At 39.8% G+C, this 19,384-nt stretch overlaps 1 protein-coding gene across 6 annotated transcripts in view; it reads left to right on the forward strand.

Annotated features, from left to right (window-relative positions):
- Positions 1–126: 126 nt before the first annotated feature.
- The window catches only part of ANAPC10 (anaphase promoting complex subunit 10), a 155,066-nt gene continuing 135,808 nt past the window's right edge, over positions 127–19,384 (forward strand). For 5 of the 6 annotated variants that reach the window (XR_013949869.1, XR_013949870.1, XM_080588707.1 and 2 more), the window contains exons 1-4: positions 128–263; positions 5,582–5,698; positions 7,075–7,165; positions 7,897–8,017. Coding sequence is in view for 4 of the 6 variants with exons in the window: in XM_080588707.1 (XP_080444833.1) it covers positions 5,584–5,698; positions 7,075–7,165; positions 7,897–8,017 (327 nt within the window). In the remaining 2 variants the exon portion in view is untranslated. Of the gene's footprint in view, positions 264–1,798; positions 1,924–5,579; positions 5,699–7,074; positions 7,166–7,896; positions 8,018–19,384 lie in introns of all 6 variants that reach the window. The other variant, XM_080588706.1, reaches the window with a different exon arrangement.

Raw genomic sequence — 19,384 nt, forward strand, 5'->3', positions numbered from 1 at the left:
TTGCCGAACCCCGCCGAGCCCCTAGTTCAAACCGAGCTCGCGCGCCGCGCCGGACTCCGCGCGTGCGTGGCCGTTGAACGGTCACAGGGGCGGCGGAGGAGGAGCCCGGAGGGAGCCCGCGGAGCGGCTCCGCGCCCCGCCGCTCCTTTCAGCGCCCCCCTCAGCCCTTCCTCCTCCTCCTCCTCGGTCCCTAGGCTGTCCCTGGGGCTGGCGGCTTCTCGTTGACCGCCCGTGTGCTGCACGGAGAAGGGAGCCCCGAGGAGGTGAGTTGAGCGTGGCACCGCGGTCCGGGGATGCGGTAATTAATTAAAAACGGAAGCCCCCCTTTAAAAAAAAAAAAAAAGCCGGGGGGGAGGGCTGCCAGGGGTGCTGGGGTTAGAGCAGCTGGGCTTGTCAAACTGCATCCGTCCTCAGCTTGCTGTGCAATTAAACACGGCGAGTAATCAATATCAACACTTAAGACCTAATAGTCCTGGAAGCTTGCATTTCTGTAAAAGTGTATTTTAAATATACCTTCACAAATATTTTCTTTTTTTTGAATAATTAGGGGTGTGTATACATACAAATATTAAAAACTGCTAATATAGTTCTTGATGTGTGACTGCTCGTATTGTTTTCAGTAATATATATACTTACGGTCCTTACACTGGAAGGTTTAAGCTGTTACCTCAGAGAGACTTAAAGCAATGTAACACAGGCAGAGTAAAAGTAATAGGTGTTCAAAATGGTGTTGAGACAATAAGAGATCAAATGTACTGGAGAGCTGCTTGTTGCTGAAACAGGTTGCTTTTGAGCATTTGCTATCATTATTAAATACTAAATTAATAATTAAACGTTCAATATTGTTATTTAATCTTTCATCTGAATAGAAATAGTAAGCATGGTAAGAGTTTGGCTTCTGATTATATCTTGAGATCTTTGCAGCCCTTTGTTGTTTTAAGGCCTTTACAAAGAAAATGAGAGCAGCGAAAAGAGCTTGTGAGGTAAAAAATGGGTAGAACAAGCATAAAAGTCTTGCAATCTAAGGTATGAAATCCCTTTCCGTTAGAGCAAATAATAAAAACAGATTTTAATTCATGTGTGTTGCAAAAAGTCTGGAGTAGTGCTGCCTTTGTTCAGTTTTGAAGTAAAAGTTGTAGTCAGACACTTTCTGCAACTGTATGTAACAGTACCATGGGAATGCAGTCAGAATAATAAAAAAAAAGGGCAAACTAGGTGAGAGGGTCAGTGAAAGCTGATAAAAATCATCCTAGTGCACATAGGGCATTAGCTGAAGTGTTTTCTGAATTGTAGTAGGTTATTTTAAGCATTTGTGCAAATTGAGCGTACCTCTGAGGCCTGGAAAAGTTAAAACCTAGGATTTTATTTTATTTTTCAAGAGTGGGAACAGATGATGTGAAGAAGTCAGAGATCAGTGAACCTAGTTTTTATCCCCTGGAAGATTATGGGGAGGTGGCTTGGGAGAAGACTGTCAGTAAATAGAAGACAATTAAAAACCACGTGTGAACAGAAAATGGCCTACTTTGGTTTATTAACGATCTGGACCAAACTTCTAATGAGGATGGAATCAAAGTGATTTTTCTTGAGTTTTACAGGATTTCTGCCATTGTCTGGGTTGATGTTAAAAACAAGTACTGAAATGTGGTCAAAATAATTTATGTGAGATCTGTGTATAGCTGATTGAAAAACTGAATTCGAAGCTGACTTTAGATAATTCACTGTTAGGAATGTTATGAACTCCTGGGGAGTTCTGTTTTGAATGTGTTTTTTTTTTTTTTTAATGACAAACACAACACAGGTACATTGACAAGTTAGAAAGATTACAAGCAAGATGATCAAAATCAGTGTAATTAATCTCAGGAGAGATGAGAACTGAGGGAGGAACTGAACACAGGGACAAAATGTCAAAGGCAGGAATGGAAAAGCTATTACTGAATAGCAAACAGTATCCCCCAAAGTGTCTGAATGCTGTATTGTGTAGTAAATTAAATATTAACAATATGATGTTATTTGAGTAAGAACCTTTGTTAAAATGGTATGCCATTGTTTTTTAACCATAGTATGTAGATCTTTTAGACCCAGCAAAAATATTTGGTTTGCAACACCTCATTTTTGAAGAAAACTGAGTGGCATAGGCACTCTTCTAGAAAGGAAACTAAGTAAATTTGATTTAAAAAAAAAAAAAGTCGCTACATAAGCGTTAGTGATAAACTAGCCTTTGAGTTCTCTGTAAAACAAGAGAAGAAATCATGCTTGTTTTTAAGAAGATAAGATATGGGTTGGAAGTTAAAGCGAAACTGTGTTTGCAAGGAGATAAAGTACTGAAGCTGGCTCTCTGTGAGAGGAATGTGAATGGCTGGACAGATGTCTGATGGTTATAGTCTGGTCTCTCAAAGATCCTTACAGGTGTGCATTTTAAGTCTTTGTGCCCTAACATAGTGGAACTAGAAATTTTACTTTGAGAAGACTGCTTGGCAATCTGCAAAATTTTCACTGAGCTTGGGTATGAACAGAAAGGGTCAAAACGTGTCCTTCTCTGTCTCCTCTTCAGTGTGATGCAAGGGAGTGTATGATTTGTGAAAGGTTTGCTTTCAGGTGTGTATCTTTTAAGTGTCTTACACTGTTATAATGAGAACAACTTATCTGTTTTGATTATGAATGGTAGAATGCTTGAACCATCTAAATCCACTTTGTTGTGTTCATAAACCATATATTTGTTAAATTGGGTTTAATGGTTGCTATTTCATGGGGAGGTCATCCAGGAAAGAGCTAACTTTTCTAAGGAAGATGCTGAAGGATAAAGATTTCAGGGTGGTGGTGGTGGTGGTAAGAAGCTCAGCTTTCTTGTTTTAATTAAAGGAAGCATACTTTGCTACTGGAGAGTAGCAAAATGAAAGTGTGACATTGATTATGTCATTGAGTCATTAATATGTTCACGTTGCAATTAAAGAAACAGCAAGCCTACTAATGATCATTTAGAATAACTGGATCGGAAAATTGAAGATGTTTCCAGCCAATGCTTCTATAGATGTGAGATGTCTTTCCATTTTTAGTACATACTGAGGAGAAAGGCTTCTAGACAGGCTGCTTATTTTCTCCAGAGCTTGGGGGGAAAAAAAACCACCATTGTGTTCTTCTCATTCCATTGTCTTCTCAGTCTAAGATTCTTTTTTTTAATTGGGTGACTTAATTCAGATGCAAGTGTGGGTTTATTTTTAATAGTAACTATTTGTGTCTTTCCCAAAATAAGGAATTTGTACTTCTAGTAAAATGTCAAAAAGTGTTTTTTGAGTGAGTTGGCTTGTTACTGTATTATTTTCCCTTGTACTTCTATCACCTTTCTTGCTTTTAAAATCCTTTTTAGTAGGAAGCTTCAGCAAAGCTATCTAGAATGTATCGTTACGAAGCTGGTTAAACAGCTTCAGTCATGAAAAACTGACTAGATTAGTCCAACTCATTAGTTCACACGCTGAAGGTTTTCAGTCTTTCATTATCACTTGTCTGTGATCTGTGACTGATTTGTCAGTGATTCTCACTGTCCGTTTCAGATCCCCAGCATGTACGCCTCAAAACTCTGAACCAAGGCAATACAAAGTTGTTTAGGACGTCTGTGTGCCTTAAAGCTTGTAAGAAATCTCAGCGTGTTGTTCATTCAGGGATTCTGAATACTTTGGACAAATAGGTGATTTGAGTTTTAAAGTTCATGAGTCTAGGAAAATAGTCTCCTCAATGATTAATAACTTGAGTTTTGGTTATTGGGACAAAAATGTTTGTTTTTCAGATAACCCCGAACCAAGTGTTAAGTAACTTTTTCCAAGACAGTTTTAAATTCTCAAAAGATTAGAATACTTGTAATACTGTATTTGATTGAAGTTGCTATCAGTAAATATAAAGCAAAGTTGTCCTAAGTAGCAACTAGAGTAAATTATTTTCTGCTATGGTCTATGACCTGTTCGACACATGAAAACCCATTGGATTTGCAGTGTAGCCAATTCATCAGAGCACAGCTACATTTTAAAGACTCAATAAACATCTAAGTTTTTTTTTTAAAAAGGATAACACAATACTTAAATACAATGAGGAGCAAAGATTTGTGTTAGTGTCTAGCTAGTGGCTAAATGGTTTGTCCATTTCATTTTTTCTTAATATCATTTAGCTTTTGAACACAAACTTTGTAGGAAAATTTTGTGATGTTTTTAGAATTAGTAGATCTGTAAATTATACGAGTATATACAGGATATTTGGGATTGGGTTGGCTGTGTAGCATTCTACTCATTTTTTCCAAGATGATGGTATTTGAGCAAGGCTTTTTGTTTGTGGTCCTCTGCAATAGTTGCTGTCGTCAGTGCTAAGATTTTACTACATATGTAATTGTTTCTTAGTTTTTTTTAATGGTGGTCAGGACTGCAATCTTGTATCTGAATGAGTCATAAACAAAAAAACTGGAAGTCATTCTCAACTCTGCAAAATTAAACATTAGGCAAAGGCCAATAGAAAATCTTTGGTGCAGACAAATATATACTACAGAATTCAGATTTCTGGTGTTCAACAAAGTTTTCAGCTGCAGAAATATTCTTATACTGGAAAATATTGTTTTTGTCTATGGCTTGTATTGCTTCTGTAGTGGGTAAGGTCTGGATTCTGTGGATGCCAAACTAGTTCAGTATCTCATTCCCTGTGTAGGAGGGGTACTGGAAGTCTTTTTTTTTGCGATTTAGCAGAGCATAATATGCTGTCATGCATGTAATCAAAGGATTAGAAGTCAAGTCTAATTCCTTGACTCTTGAGTGCTTTACATTTAGTCTTAGGCTTTTAATTCCTTGCATGGAATTTGTTTCTTTGGAATCCCTTTTTTGGGGGGGGGGGGGGGGGGTTGGGGAAAGGAAGCCTTTAAAGCTATTTTCTAGGCAGTAGTAAGGTCCTCTACATGATATGAAGAACAACAACATTTAGTATATATGGCAGTAGGCCAGGTGTGAGACTGGATGATTACTTGAGCAGTATAAGTCACAGGTTAGTGATTCCAGATGAACTTGTGAAGTTAAGGAAATGGACCGTGGATACAATGCAATAACCAGTCTCTTCCAAATAAAGGGCTAAATGATTTATTCAAATTTTCCTTTCCTATTTTTACGAAGCATCTCAAGGAAGACTGGTTCGCTCTAGCCTCTGAACTTGGAGAATAGGAAAACTCTTATGTGTGCTAGGGCAGAAAATGAAATTTTAGTGCTAGCCTTTAAATCAACAGGGTCTGTTTCCATTTTTCTTCGAAACAAAAACTTCCTAAAACCCCCAAAATGAAAGAATAATTAATTCTGTATTTGTGTAAAGAATGATACAAGTAATGTAACTTAAGAATGTTTCCAGTGTACATCCTACTTTTAGACAGACAATTTTTTGCATTTTTTGCACCTCATATTTATAAGATTTAAGTATAGAATCTATGATAGTTTATAGAATATATGGTTTATACAAGTTTGAGGTCAAAGAATTAAAGCTTCTATATGAACAAATACAACCCTTTAGTTTTCCCATCAGCCTTAAAATATGTCAACTAACTTGTTTGCTTGTTTTTTATTAGAAATGACTACCCCAAACAAGACACCACCTGGTGCTGATCCAAAGCAATTGGAGAGGACTGGTACTGTTAGAGAAATAGGATCACAAGCAGTTTGGTCACTTTCGTCTTGTAAACCAGGTAGAATCACAATGTATGATTCTATGTAAATTATTCTGAGAAAATATAATGTGTTATGTTTTGATGAGAAGTCATACATGCAGAGTGTAGCAGTAGAACTGCTGTAATGTAAATTGTTAGGAGGGTGTCACTACAAAAAATTTCTGCCTAGTTTGTTTGATGCAATTTGAAAGAGTTATAACTACATTAGAAATCCTAAAATGAAGAAATGTCACATTAGCAAAACAGAGCTTTTGCTGATTTTAAACTAAATTGTTTTTTACTTGTTCAGTGAACAAACTGAACTGTGTAAGCACTGTGTAATTATTTCTGTAGTTTGGCATTCTGACCAAGTAAGTATCTTTTGATTTTAAGTCAGACAAACAATCCATGCAGTTAGCCAACCTAAATATTTCATCCAGACTTTGTGTAGCTCTCTAAAATCCTGCAAGTAAAATGAAGCCATTGTAAATGTTGCTGAGATATCATTAGTGATAGTTTACACCTGCTCAAAATATCTGCAAATCTGTTCTTTTCATTTGAAGCGGTTGAGCTGCTATTTCAGAAACATCTGTTGAGTGTTGATCTGATACCTAGCTGCAGCCTAGTGTCAGTGATCACTTTATACTGCAACATTGCACTCAGGCTGGTCTGATGTCCTGGTGTCTCTTATTTGAAGAAAAACATCATATGGCTCCGTCACTTCAAACAGAACAAAGATTTCTTATTGAAGATAAAACCGCCTCTGTTAAATTAAAACTGCAGCTTTTGAGGGCAGTCATTAATGATGTGATTAGTAGAAGGGTAGGTAATGAGGGAATGGAAAAATAAATATTCAGAGTTGTTTCTTTAAATGTGACAGCTTTTATGAATATTGGTTTTGGCAACTATTGCTTGTTCTAGCTACTAACTTCAAAAATATTCCAAGAAATGGCTTGTAAAAAAAAAAGTTATATTTGCTAAAATTTTGTAATAATTGAATGATCTGTTATTGGTAGTTGGGTATTGGTTGGACCAGATGATCTTGAAGGTCTTTTCCAACCTTAATGAGTCTGATTTTCATTTAGTTCATTAGTTCAATTATAGAATAGGTAGAAATCGTAAAGTATTGTTCTTGCAATTATGAATTATTTCTTACCATTTGGAATTCCAGGATGTGTTGAATGGTAACAAACACCCCCCAGATATCAATAGGAGATAGAACATAAAAACACTGTAGCACTGAGTTTTTATTGACAGATTCCCATTTTAGTTCTGTCACAAGTACAATTTGAATATTTAGAAATATTTCCTTATGTTATAGTTTAAAATGTGTTTTAGTTTGTAAAAGCTGTAAAAGTCTGTGATTACATCACAGATAAAGAATATTCAAGACTATTGCCTTTTCTTTTTCTTAGGATTTGGAGTGGATCAGTTAAGAGATGATAATCTAGAAACTTACTGGCAGTCAGATGGATCACAGCCTCATTTGGTGAACATCCAGTTTAGGTATTAAAAATTACTCTGTATGGGTTAGAATGTTTCACTTAACTTCGTGTTGATGACTATTCACCAAGACTGGAACTTGGGAAGTGCATGGACTCCTGGACTAGTACTGTGTTACCTTAGAGTGTTTATGAAAAAAAGTTTTTTTGAAATTGTTATGGCTACTGAATCCCTAAATGAGTAACAAAAAGGAATCTTTAATTGTAGAACAGTTGTAGCAGTTTCACATTTACCTACATCAGGTGACATTTGAATCTTGACTTTTTCTGTCATAGACTGTAATTCGAAGGGTAGATGACTGCATTTAAAGTAGTTCTGTATTTAGCAACTGATTGTCTGAGAAACCTTTTCCTGTTTTATTCTGCTGTGATTGACAAGACTGGCTTTTTGAGTCACCTCGAGGATTCTTTTGGTATAGTAGTAGAGCCCATATTTGATAAGCGAAGCATGTGTTTCATCACATATAAGTGCTTATTTGGCATTTTGATCTTTTGTTGTAGTTCTTGGTATAATGCAAGTTCAGAAGACAGGTGAAGGATAACAGTGAAAATCTATTATGTGTGCGTTATCTAATATGTGGAAAAAAATCTGATTTAACAACAAGGTTCTTATAAATCAGTAGGCACACTTTTGTATTAAGTTTTAAAACATTCACATTTTATTATAAAATAACAACAAACTCTTCCTAAATGTTTTTCTTTGGGATGCTTACATTGTTGCTTTTCTTCTTGCAGGAGAAAAACAACAGTGAAAACGTTATGTATTTATGCGGACTACAAATCTGATGAAAGTTACACTCCAAGCAAAATCTCTGTCAGAGTAGGAAATAACTTTCATAATCTCCAGGAAATCCGGGTAGGTCAATGGTATTTCACTCTCTAAGTAGTCCTCTCTACTTAGGACGTTTGATGCGTGAAATGTTTTTGGAGGTGAGATGGCATTGTTCTTGGAGGAAATACCTGGGTTGATTTTGGTGTTTGCTTTTATTTTCTTATTTTGTAAAATTGCTAGGTTGGTGTCTGTTTTTGTCAGGCATGATTACCAACATGGTTATAACAGGGTTCATATGTAGATCCAGTAATGGAATAAAGAGTGGGATTTTGCAGAATAGGGTTCTTTAGAATTACTGTCTGAAAAGCCTATGCTTGGAACAAAACAACAAAAGGGAGACTCAGCTTCTAAATACTTGCAATTTTAGACTTTAAAGGCGGGGGGGAGCATGAATTCAAATTCTTTTCATGAATTTAGAAGTATGGACTTTAGTTATGGCTCTAGATGATGTGTAAGTATCTTTGGAGTCAGTCTGGAGTTAGATTTCATTTCTGGGAGGCTGCATTTATTCTCATTAACTAGTAATGTCTGTTTCAGAGCTCATTTTGAGGCCCTGGCAAAAAGAAATTGCAGGGCAATTCCTCATCATCAGTTATGCCAAGTTTTCTTTGTATTCTATTAGGTAAAGAATCTTTATGTAAGTGAGAATCTGTTACATATTTCCTGATAGCTGACTCTAGCTACTGTTGATGGTGGGGCTAGGTAAATTGCAATGTTAACTCTTCCAAAATAATATATAAAGCAAACAATTCCCAATTTAAATTGAAAGCTTAACTACAATTAAAGAGTTCTATATTACAATTAGATATGTACATAAATGATGTTTTACTTTTGAGTATTGTTTTTGATCTTTCTCACCGCTTTCTTATAGCGGGCAGTCACTAAGATATACAAATTTTGGGAAGTGTACAATATTTTTGTCTTAACAGTAAGATGCAAAATCCAATTTCTACTAAGTAGGTGTGGTATTTGATGCTATAATATTTTATTCATTAACGTTCTTTTATTTACAAGAGATAATAGTCAACAGTGTTTTTCCATGATGATGCTTCTAGCTAGAAGAAAATTTCTTTGAAGGAAAAACTAAGATCAGATACGAGTTGCTTTAACTGTTTAGTTTTATTTGTATACTAGCCTTTTGTAAATAGTAAAAGCAGATTTCAAATAATTCATTATCTTTATGGGAGTTTGCCTCATAAACTAATCAGGTTACTCACGAGCAAGTATCTTTTGATAACTTTGAGTTATGGTAACCTCATGTTTTGTCCTCCTCATCTCTGGAGTTCAGCTGCTACTGGCAGCTGTTGTGAAGGTTTAGCGTACCTCTCTTATATGGCAGGTATTACAATAACAGAAGGATCAGCAATAAGTAGAAAAAGGAGGTGTTAAATAGTGGTCTGAATTTGGACTTCTCTGCTTTTTGTTTTCCTTCTTGTTTTTCTGTGTTTGAAGTCCCTACAAGAACAGCTTGTAAGTAGAAGGCTGTAGATGCGGTGGGGAAAGAAAGCTTAACGTGCCTTCACTATGTTGGCAGTCTATTTCCTTTCTCAGATTTGTGCTGTTCTTTCAAGTTTTGGGTAATTATGCTTTTATCCTAAATCTTAAATGGAAGAGCATTGCACTCTTTTGAAGTGTTCTTCTGATATAAAATGACACTACTTGAAGTGTCTTTCATCAACTGCATATTCTGTCTTTTCATCTTAATTACATCGTCATCGTAGCTGTTTGGGAGTTTGACTATGTCTAACAGTGAAAACAGTATTTTTCTCTGTAGTCTATAGGTCTGTTTTGTGAGTGTCCACTAGATGTCATGGTTGTCCTTAATTATCAGTTTCTGATTTTTTTGCTTGTAGTCTACTCTTCCAATAATTAAATGTCTTTTTATAAAAATGTTTATTGCAGCATTCTGTGTGTAGCCTCAATGACATAGGTTTCTTATAAAGTGGTGAACTTCCACTTTTGGGGGTATATGTGTTAAAAACCTATATAAACAATAAAACGTATTTGTAGAAGTATTTTGAACTTGTGCTGTTCATTATGAACATATTAGTCTTCTGCAATTTCTCAGGAAATATTTCTTCATTTTTTTCTCACTGAACACAGAATTCTGTAAATGATGCATTTGGTTAAAAAACCAAACTTGTACATGAAATGTTTTGTAGGTCTTATACTATATTAATGGGGCTGTAGTATGTTTCATGAGAGCAGTAATTGTTATGCATACCACGTGCTCATATGCTTTTTTACATTAAAACTGAAAAGAATATGTGGTCAAGCTTCTTACTAATGAGGTGCAATACTTTTGATGCTGTAAAATACTAAAGACTGATTCTCTGGCCACTCTAACATTAAATATTGCTATCAGTTTTCAGATTTTCTAACGTGCTTGATATTCAGAGTGTATTTCTAATTTTTTATTCAATGTAGAAACTTTTTCTTCAGCTTTTCTGACACATTAAAGCAGGGTGAACCATTATGAGCTCTTCACAGAAATCTACTTAATTACACAATGATTCCATTGGCTTCAGGAATGAGTGACAGGGTTGGAAGTCCAACTAAATCATTTTATATTTTTCATGAATGCTTGCCCAACTCATAGTGTCTAAAGAAAGTCCTATGATGCCTCCATGTTTTCTTTTCCAAATGGTCTACTTTTTGAAACAATGCCATGTGCTGTTAGGCTAGGTTTAATCAATAATATAACAGTAGCTTGAGTTTGTGTTTTAGTATGTAAGAATGTCCTTCTTTGGAACCTAAAATGAAATTATTTTCTCAATAAAGAGAAACAAGTTATTTGTAGCCCATTCTATAGGTGAGAACAATCCTTGTGATCTGGCAGTATTATACCTTTGTTCGGCTGGAGGTACTGCAGTTGAGATGGGTGTACAGTAAGCCTTCTCTGACTTAAAGTGCCTTTTTATCATAACTGTCAAGTTTGGAGAGCAAATATTTTCTCGTTTCCCATTTTAAGAGTTCTGCAGTGTAATGGTGCAAGTAGTTTGTATGGACAAGATAGAGGTATTTTTTAAACAGACTTCAGTATGTGAGATAAGTCGTCATACTTTTTCACCATATGAAAATAACCTGCTGTAAAGCAAGTGAATGAAAAGCTTGCTGTAGGAAATTGCAGGTCACCAAATGGTGCTCATCTTCCTGGTTGCCTTTATACCTCTCCCAAGACATTTAGGTCATCTGCAGTTCATCTTACCATTATAACATAATCTTTTTATGGCAAGCTTAAGTAGAATTTCAGATTATATTTTCGTATTAGTTTCAGTGGTTTCTGTTGTCAGCCTGTAGTGTAGGGACTTTACAGTTATCTCGCTTTGCTGTGTGAACTCTATTAGTGCCAATTCTATGTCGTTTGTTATAAATTATACTTCGGGAAGATGTTGGCCAGACTTGGAGAATAGTTACTTCTCACATCCTCTCAAACCTGAGAAGCTGCTAGTGTTTAGTCCCAAAATTAAAGTTGCTGTAGGAGGCAGAACCCCTCTAAAAACAAGCAAAGTTGTAGTGTGCATTACAGAAGACTCAACGATAGAATCCAGTGTATGTGTCTTGGCAGTAACTAGAGATGCAACTGCAAAGGTATAACTTGTTTCCTGTTCCAGTGAGAGTTCTCTTCCAGCATTCTTTTGGTGCTTTTTGTGATTTCTGATTTGGAAGACTTGCTTTTTCATTTAGTTTGTGTAGTTCAGAGAAAACAGCAAGATTTGTGATAGGCCCATACCTTTGCTAGTGCATGGCATTGCTACATGTACTGTTCTTCAAATTATATAAGGACAGTAATAAGCCACATGCTGGATAAGACATAGTAATCTTTGGGTTTGAAAGGGAATCATCAGAAATCCTGCTGTGAAGAAGAGTAGCAGACCATGGATGTGCTTTGTTTATGCAGTAGGACAAGTCTGCACACAGGGTAAGGTCCTGACTTTGTGAAACTCAGTAAGCGAGATCCTTTCTTGCTATTTGCCTGTTCTGGAAACCATCCAGGCAGAAGCAATGCTGCTAGAACAGGGTAACTGCTGTGGTTAAGAACTGTTACAGGTATCCAGTGATCTGTCACTGGGCAGTGATGGATAGCCTTATGTGGGACGAAGATATTTTGTCACTGGCAGTCCTACCTAGCAGACTTTGTATCAAACAGTGATACCAAGTATTAAATGTTGCTTTAACTCTGTTGTCCCCTTTTTTTTCCTGGAACAAAAGCACAGTTAACCTTTTCATCAAGACTCAGTTCTGGAGATGACTTTGCAATATCCTTGCTGGCAACAATGTGGGTCTTCTGCTTTTTGTCAGACAGTATAGCTGTCTCTTTTTGAATAGCTGTTTATATTGTTTTCAGCTTTTTTTCTGACCCTTTTGGTTTTGATTCGTGTTTTGTAACTGGCTGCTCCCCACCCATAGCAAGCACAGCCATATCCCTGGTGCCGTGGTATTTTGGCCAAGCACCACGGACAGGGGCGCTTCTTTACTGATTTCAGACATTCTGTGCTAGAGCAAGGAATTGTCAACCAGGAGAATGCCCAAGCTGGGAAGCTTTCTCAAAGATAGTTAAGGAAATTTGGACCCTTACTGTAATCTTGTTACTCTGCAGTGTCCACTGATTGTAGTGAGGAGGTTGGACTCCTCTAGATGAAGTTTGGAATTTATGAAATTCACCTGTTCCAATCTTAGCCTGTTCTTTGTATGTGATGTAAATAAATATAGATACTGAGAAACAAGAAGATGTGAACTTGTCGTAGTAGTGCTGCAAACTAATGAATTAAGGAAGTGTACTGTTTCTGAGTTTCTGGTCAGACATCTCTAATGTGCATTTTAAATAACTTTTCTCTGAAGATGGAATATAGAGCTGATAATTGCTTTTTATTTAGATTCCTCACTAAGTTTCAAGTACTTTGACTAGAAACCCTTCCTCCATATTCTTTTTTCCCATGTAAGAAAAGATGCAGTGCCAACCCCCAATTATTCCTTGAGTTCAAAATTTCGCTTAAAAATACTCAGCTTTCAGAAAACTACACCTGATGCTAAGAAAAGACTAAGTTTTACTTTCATAGAATTTCAAATGTAGTCTTTCTTGTCTGTTTCTAGGAGGCTGGGTCAGTAGATGAAGTCATCACACCAGATTGTTCATTTTGATTATCTAGCTGTTTTGCTAATTGGGCATGGATTTACTTCACCAGGATGCAGACAGTATCTGCTGCTAACACCTGCAGTTTACCAGTACTGGAAGTTTTCAAAGCAGGGGAGTAGAATGATCTATTGGTATTTGCTGTTTATTAAGCCTTGTGATTGTTGCCAAGGGGAGGGGGTCAAGTTCAGGAAAGAGGCCTATTCCCGCTGATGCAGCTGGTACTCCTTGTGCCTACCTTCCAAGAGAGGATGTTTTGCCAGTCTGGGATGTTTGCGTGAATCCTTCTTTGCAGGAGAAAGGCTAGTTTAATAACTTAACATCACCGTTCCCTGCAGATGTCATTGCCTGTGGAGATGATATGAACCACTCATAGTTCTTATGCTTTTGGACATCAACTAGTATACGCTTCAAACTTTGGAAGTTATAGAAAGGATGGCAGTTGTTTTGCTCTTTATGTCCTGGAATGGTAATATATTGGAACAGAGCTTCCCATGCAATTGTGAGAAATGCAGTTATTAAAAAAATATTTTGTGGATATGAATTGTGTGTACAGTGAGATCCACATTAGTTCTATCATCTCTGAAGAATGGAGACCTTCTTGGCCCCACAGCATAAAATCATTCAATATTTTTCTTTCCTTGCTTTAAAATGGTACTTTAAAAGAAACATCACTTCTGATGGATTCTAGAATTTCAAAAACAAACAAAAAACCCTAAACATTGGCTATTATGCTGTGGTGTATGTTGCATATAGAAATATGTGTTTTTCTTGTTTTGTATACCAGTGTTCAAAAATGAATCTTTATGAAGGGACCTTTTCCTGCCTACAGAGGGACTCAATCAGGAAAGGGTACGTTAAAGAGGCCCGGTATTTTTAGTACTGTCAGTCTGACTTTACCTACTGAAGTAGAGGAAAAGCCATGCCAAAGAAAGTGGCAACAGCTCTGTTGTGGTTTAACCCGGCTGGCAGCTAAACACCACACAGCCGTTCGCTCACCCTCCCCCCTCCCTCTCTGGGATGGGGGGAGAGAAACGGGAAAGTGAAGCCTGTGAGTTGAGATAAAGACAGTTTATTAAGACAGGAAAATAATAATAACAATAATAATAATAATAGTGATAATGGTAATAGTATTAACAATAATAATGTGTAAGAAAACAAGTGATGCACAATGCAATTGCTCACCACCCGCTGACCGATGCCCAGCCTATTCCCGAGCAGCCGGCCCCCCCACCCCGGCCAGCCACCCCTATATATTGTTTAGCATGACGTCAGATGGTATGGAATACCCCTTTGGCCAGTTTGGGTCAGCTGTCCTGGGTCTGTCCCCTCCCAGCTCCTGCTGCACCCCCAGCCTGCTCGCTGGCAGGACAGAGCGAGAAGCCGAAAAGTCCTTGGCCTGGTGTAAACACTGCTCTGCAACAATTAAAACATCAGCATGTTATCAGCGCTCTTCTCATCCTAATCCAAAACATAGCACCCTACCAGCTACTATGAGCTACTTAACTCTGTCCTAACTGGAACCAGGACAGATATCCACCCCTTATTCCATACCATTTATGTCATGCTCAGGTTACACTCTGTCCAATACATTCTAATTAATCACCATTTTCATCTATGATATATAGCAATCATGGTAGTGATGACATACATTATTATATAATAATTAACATACTACAATTCAACTCATGGGCTATTCTCACCCAGTATCAAATCCCCTTGAGGTACACACCGGACCTCCCCATTCTTTTGCATTACCCACCAAGTGCATCCAGGTCCCTGAGCAAAAGCAATTCCACGAATGGGTTTGCCTTTTCCTGAGGCAGGAGTAGCCCAGACTGTTTTACCCAGCATGTTTCTTACGTGCACTACAGGAACTTTATCCCCTTCTACAGTGCGTAACAGGTTTGATTGGGCAGGTCCAGCTCGGTTGGCAGATCCCCTGGTATTGACTAACCAGGTGGCCTTTGCCAAATGTGTATCCCAATTTTTGAATGTCCCAGCACCCATTGCTTTCAGTGTAGTCTTCAACAGTCCATTGTATCGTTCAACTTTTCCAGAGGCTGGTGCATGATAGGGGATGTGGTACACCCACTCAATACCATGTTCTTTGGCCCAAGTGTCTATAAGGTTGTTTCGGAAATGAGTCCCGTTGTCTGACTCAATTCTCTCTGGGGTGCCATGTCGCCATAAGACTTGCTTTTCAAGGCCCAGGATAGTGTTCCGGGCGGTGGCATGGGGCACAGGATATGTTTCCAGCCATCCGGTGGTTGCTTCCACCATTGTAAGTACGTGGCGCTTGCCGTTGCGGGTTTGAGGGAGTGTGATGTAATCAATCTGCCAGGCCTCTCCATATTTATATTTCAGCCATCGTCCTCCATACCAAAGAGGTTTTGACCGTTTGGCTTGCTTGATTGCAGCACATGTTTCACAGTCATGAATAACCTGTGCTATAGTGTCCATGGTCAGGTCCACCCCTCGATCACGAGCCCATCTGTAGGTTGCATCTCTACCTTGATGGCCTGAGGTGTCATGGGCCCATCGGGCTATAAATAATTCACCTTTATGTTGCCAGTCCAGGTCCACCTGAGCCACTTCAATCTTAGCAGCCTGATCCACCTGCTGGTTGTTTTGGTGTTCTTCAGTAGCCCGATTCTTGGGCACATGAGCATCTACATGGCGTACCTTTACAACCAGGTTCTCTACCCGGGCAGCAATATCTTGCCACAATGCCGCAGCCCAGATGGGCTTGCCCCTGCGCTGCCAGTTGTTCTGCTTCCATTGCTGTAACCACCCCCACAGGGCATTTGCTACCATCCATGAATCAGTATAGAGATAGAGAACTGGCCACTTTTCTCGTTCAGCAATATCTAAAGCCAGCTGAATGGCTTTTACTTCTGCAAACTGACTCGATTCACCTTCTCCCTCAGCAGCTTCTGCAACTCGTCGTGTAGGACTCCATACAGCAGCTTTCCATCTCCGATGCTTTCCCACAATACGACAGGACCCGTCAGTGAACAAGGCATATTTCTTCTCATTTTCCGGTAGCTTGTTGTACAGGGGGGCTTCTTCAGCACGAACCACCTCCTCCTCTGGTGATATCCCAAAGTATTTGCCTTCTGGCCAGTCCATAATCACCTCCAAGATTCCTGGGCGACTGGGGTTTCCTATTCGAGCCCGCTGAGTAATCAGTGCAACCCACTTGCTCCATGTAGCATCAGTTGCATGATGCGTAGAGGGGACCCTTCCTTTGAACATCCAGCCTAGTACCGGCAGTCGGGGTGCCAGGAGGAGCTGCGCTTCAGTACCGACCACTTCCGAAGCAGATCGAACTCCTTCATATGCTGCCAATATCTCCTTTTCAGTTGGAGTATAGCGGGCTTCAGATCCTCTGTATCCCCGACTCCAAAACCCCAGGGGTCGACCTCGAGTTTCCCCAGGTTCTTTCTGCCAGAGGCTCCAGGTGGGACCATTCTCTCCGGCTGCGGTGTAGAGCACATTCTTTACATCTGGTCCTGTTCGGACTGGCCCGAGGGCTACTGCATGAACTATTTCCTGCTTAATTTGTTCAAAGGCTTGTCGTTGCTCAGGGCCCCATTCAAAAGCATTCTTCTTACGGGTTACTTGGTAGAGCGGGTTTACAATCAGACTGTAATTTGGAATATGCATTCTCCAAAACCCCACGACACCTAGGAAAGTTTGTGTTTCTTTTTTGCTAGTTGGTGGAGACATAGCTGTTATTTTGTTGATCACATCCATTGGGATTTGACGGCGTCCATCTTGCCATTTTATTCCTAAAAACTGGATCTCTCGTGCAGGTCCTTTAACTTTATTCTGTTTTATGGCAAAACCGGCCTTCAGAAGGATTTGGACTATTTTCTTCCCTTTCTCGAAAACTTCTTCTGCAGTGTCACCCCACACAATGATGTCATCGATGTACTGCAGGTGTTCAGGAGCTTCCCCCTGCTCCAGCGCAGACTGGATCAGTCCATGGCAAATGGTAGGGCTGTGTTTCCACCCCTGGGGCAGCCGATTCCAAGTATATTGGACTCCCCTCCAAGTGAAAGCAAACTGTGGCCTGCACTGTGCTGCTAGAGGGATGGAGAAAAATGCATTAGCGATATCAATTGTGGCATACCACTTGGCTGCCTTTGATTCCAGTTCATACTGGAGTTCTAGCATGTCCGGCACTGCAGCACTCAGTGGTGGCGTGACTTCGTTCAGGCCACGATAGTCCACTGTTAGTCTCCACTCACCATTAGACTTTCGCACTGGCCATATGGGACTATTAAAAGGTGAATGAGTCTTGCTGATCACTCCTTGGCTCTCCAGTTGACGAATTAGCTTATGGATGGGACTCAGGGAGTCTCGGTTGGTGCGATATTGCCGCCGGTGCACAGTTGTGGTAGCGATCGGCACTTGCTGTTCTTCAACCCTCAGCAACCCCACAACAGAAGGGTCCTCTGAGAGACCAGGCAAGGTAGACAACTGTTTAATGTCCTCTGTCTCCAAAGCAGCTATGCCAAAAGCCCAGCGGAACCCTTTTGGGTCCTTGAAATATCCTCTTCTAAGATAGTCTATGCCAAGGATGCACGGAGCATCTGGGCCAGTCACAATACGGTGCTTTTGCCACTCATTACCGGTTAGACTCACTTCAGCCTCCAATACAGTTAACTGCTGGGATCCCCCCGTCACACCATAAATACAGATGGGCTCTGGCCCTTTATAGCTTGATGGCATTAGAGTACATTGTGCACCGGTGTCTACCAAAGCCTTATACTTCTGTGCGTCTGACGTGCCAGGCCATCGAATCCACACAGTCCAATAAACTCGATTGTCCCTTTCCTCCCCCTGGCTGGAGGCAGGGCCCCTCTAGTCCTGGTCAGAATCTTCATTTCTGTGTTTAAAGGACTGCCTGCTGGAAGTTGGAGCAGCAAACCTTTCAGAGAACTCCTTTTTCCCAATTGTTTTCCTTTGCAATTCACGTACCCGTGCCTCTAGGGTCGCAGTAGATTTTCCATCCCATTTTCTCATGTCCTCTCCATGGTCACGTAGGTAAAACCACAGGGTGGCGCGGTGTGTGTGCCCACCATATTGTCTTCCTTGCATAGATGAACGTTTACCCCTAATAGCTGAGACACTGGTTTGTACAGGTGGGGAGGAAAATAAACTCTCTTTAAGTTGGTGGATCTCTTCAGAAAGTTTCTCCAAGGTATTCTCTTTTAGCTGGTGAACACTAGTTCGTTCAGGTGAAGGGGAAGATAATCTTTCTTCAAGTTGGTGGATCTTTTCAGAAAGTTTCTCCAAAGCATTCTCTTTTAGCTGGTGGACACTGGTTCGTTCAGGTGAAGGGGAAGATAATCTTTCTTCAAGTTGGTGGATCTTTTCAGAAAGTTTCTCCAAAGCATTCTCTTTTAGCTGGTGGACACTGGTTCGTTCAGGTGAAGGGGAAGATAATCTTTCTTCAAGTTGGTGGATCTTTTCAGAAAGTTTCTCTAAAGCATTCTCTTTTAGCTGGTGGACACTGGTTCGTTCAGGTGGAGGGGAAGATAAATTCTCTTTAAGTTGGTGGACCTCTTCAGAGAGTTTCTCCACAGCTGAGACACAGGCCTTTAGGGAAGAGGAGAGATTTCCTTCGTACTGCCGGAGTATTTTAGTCACTTCATTCACTGTGGGATTCTCCTCCGTTTTCCAGGTTAGTATTGCCAATGAGTTGGCATATGATGATGGGGCACTCCGTACAAACTTCCGCCACATGGGTGGTGTACACTGGACTGCATCTGGATCTGTGGATGTTTGTGCGTCATCTAGGTCCTTATAAATTACTTCCCGTACGGCCAATTCCCTCAGGTACTGAATTCCCTTCTCCATGGTGGTCCATTTGCTTGGTAAACATACAAGTTCTTCCTTGAAGAGATACCTTTCCTTCACAGCTGACAGGAGACGCCTCCAGAGGCTGCGAGATTGTGCTCCATCTCCAATTGCTTTGTCAATGCATGCGTCCCTAGCAAGGGATCCCAGCCGCCTGGCTTCCTTGCCCTCCAATTCCACATAATTGGCTCCCGTGTCCCAGCACCGGAGCAGCCAGGTGACAAGCTGCTCGCCTATACAGCGACCAAAATCTTTTCGCACATCTCGTAGCTCACGCTGGTATAGAGTCCGGGTAATTACTGTTGATTTTCCGACATCCTCATCCTCATCTTCAGTCTCCTGCACCTTTGATGGCTGGTATGGAGTCCGGGTAGTTACTGTTGATT

This window comes from Anser brachyrhynchus (genome assembly GCF_964034855.1).
Source record: "Anser brachyrhynchus genome assembly, chromosome: 4".
NCBI lineage: Eukaryota > Metazoa > Chordata > Aves > Anseriformes > Anatidae > Anser > Anser brachyrhynchus.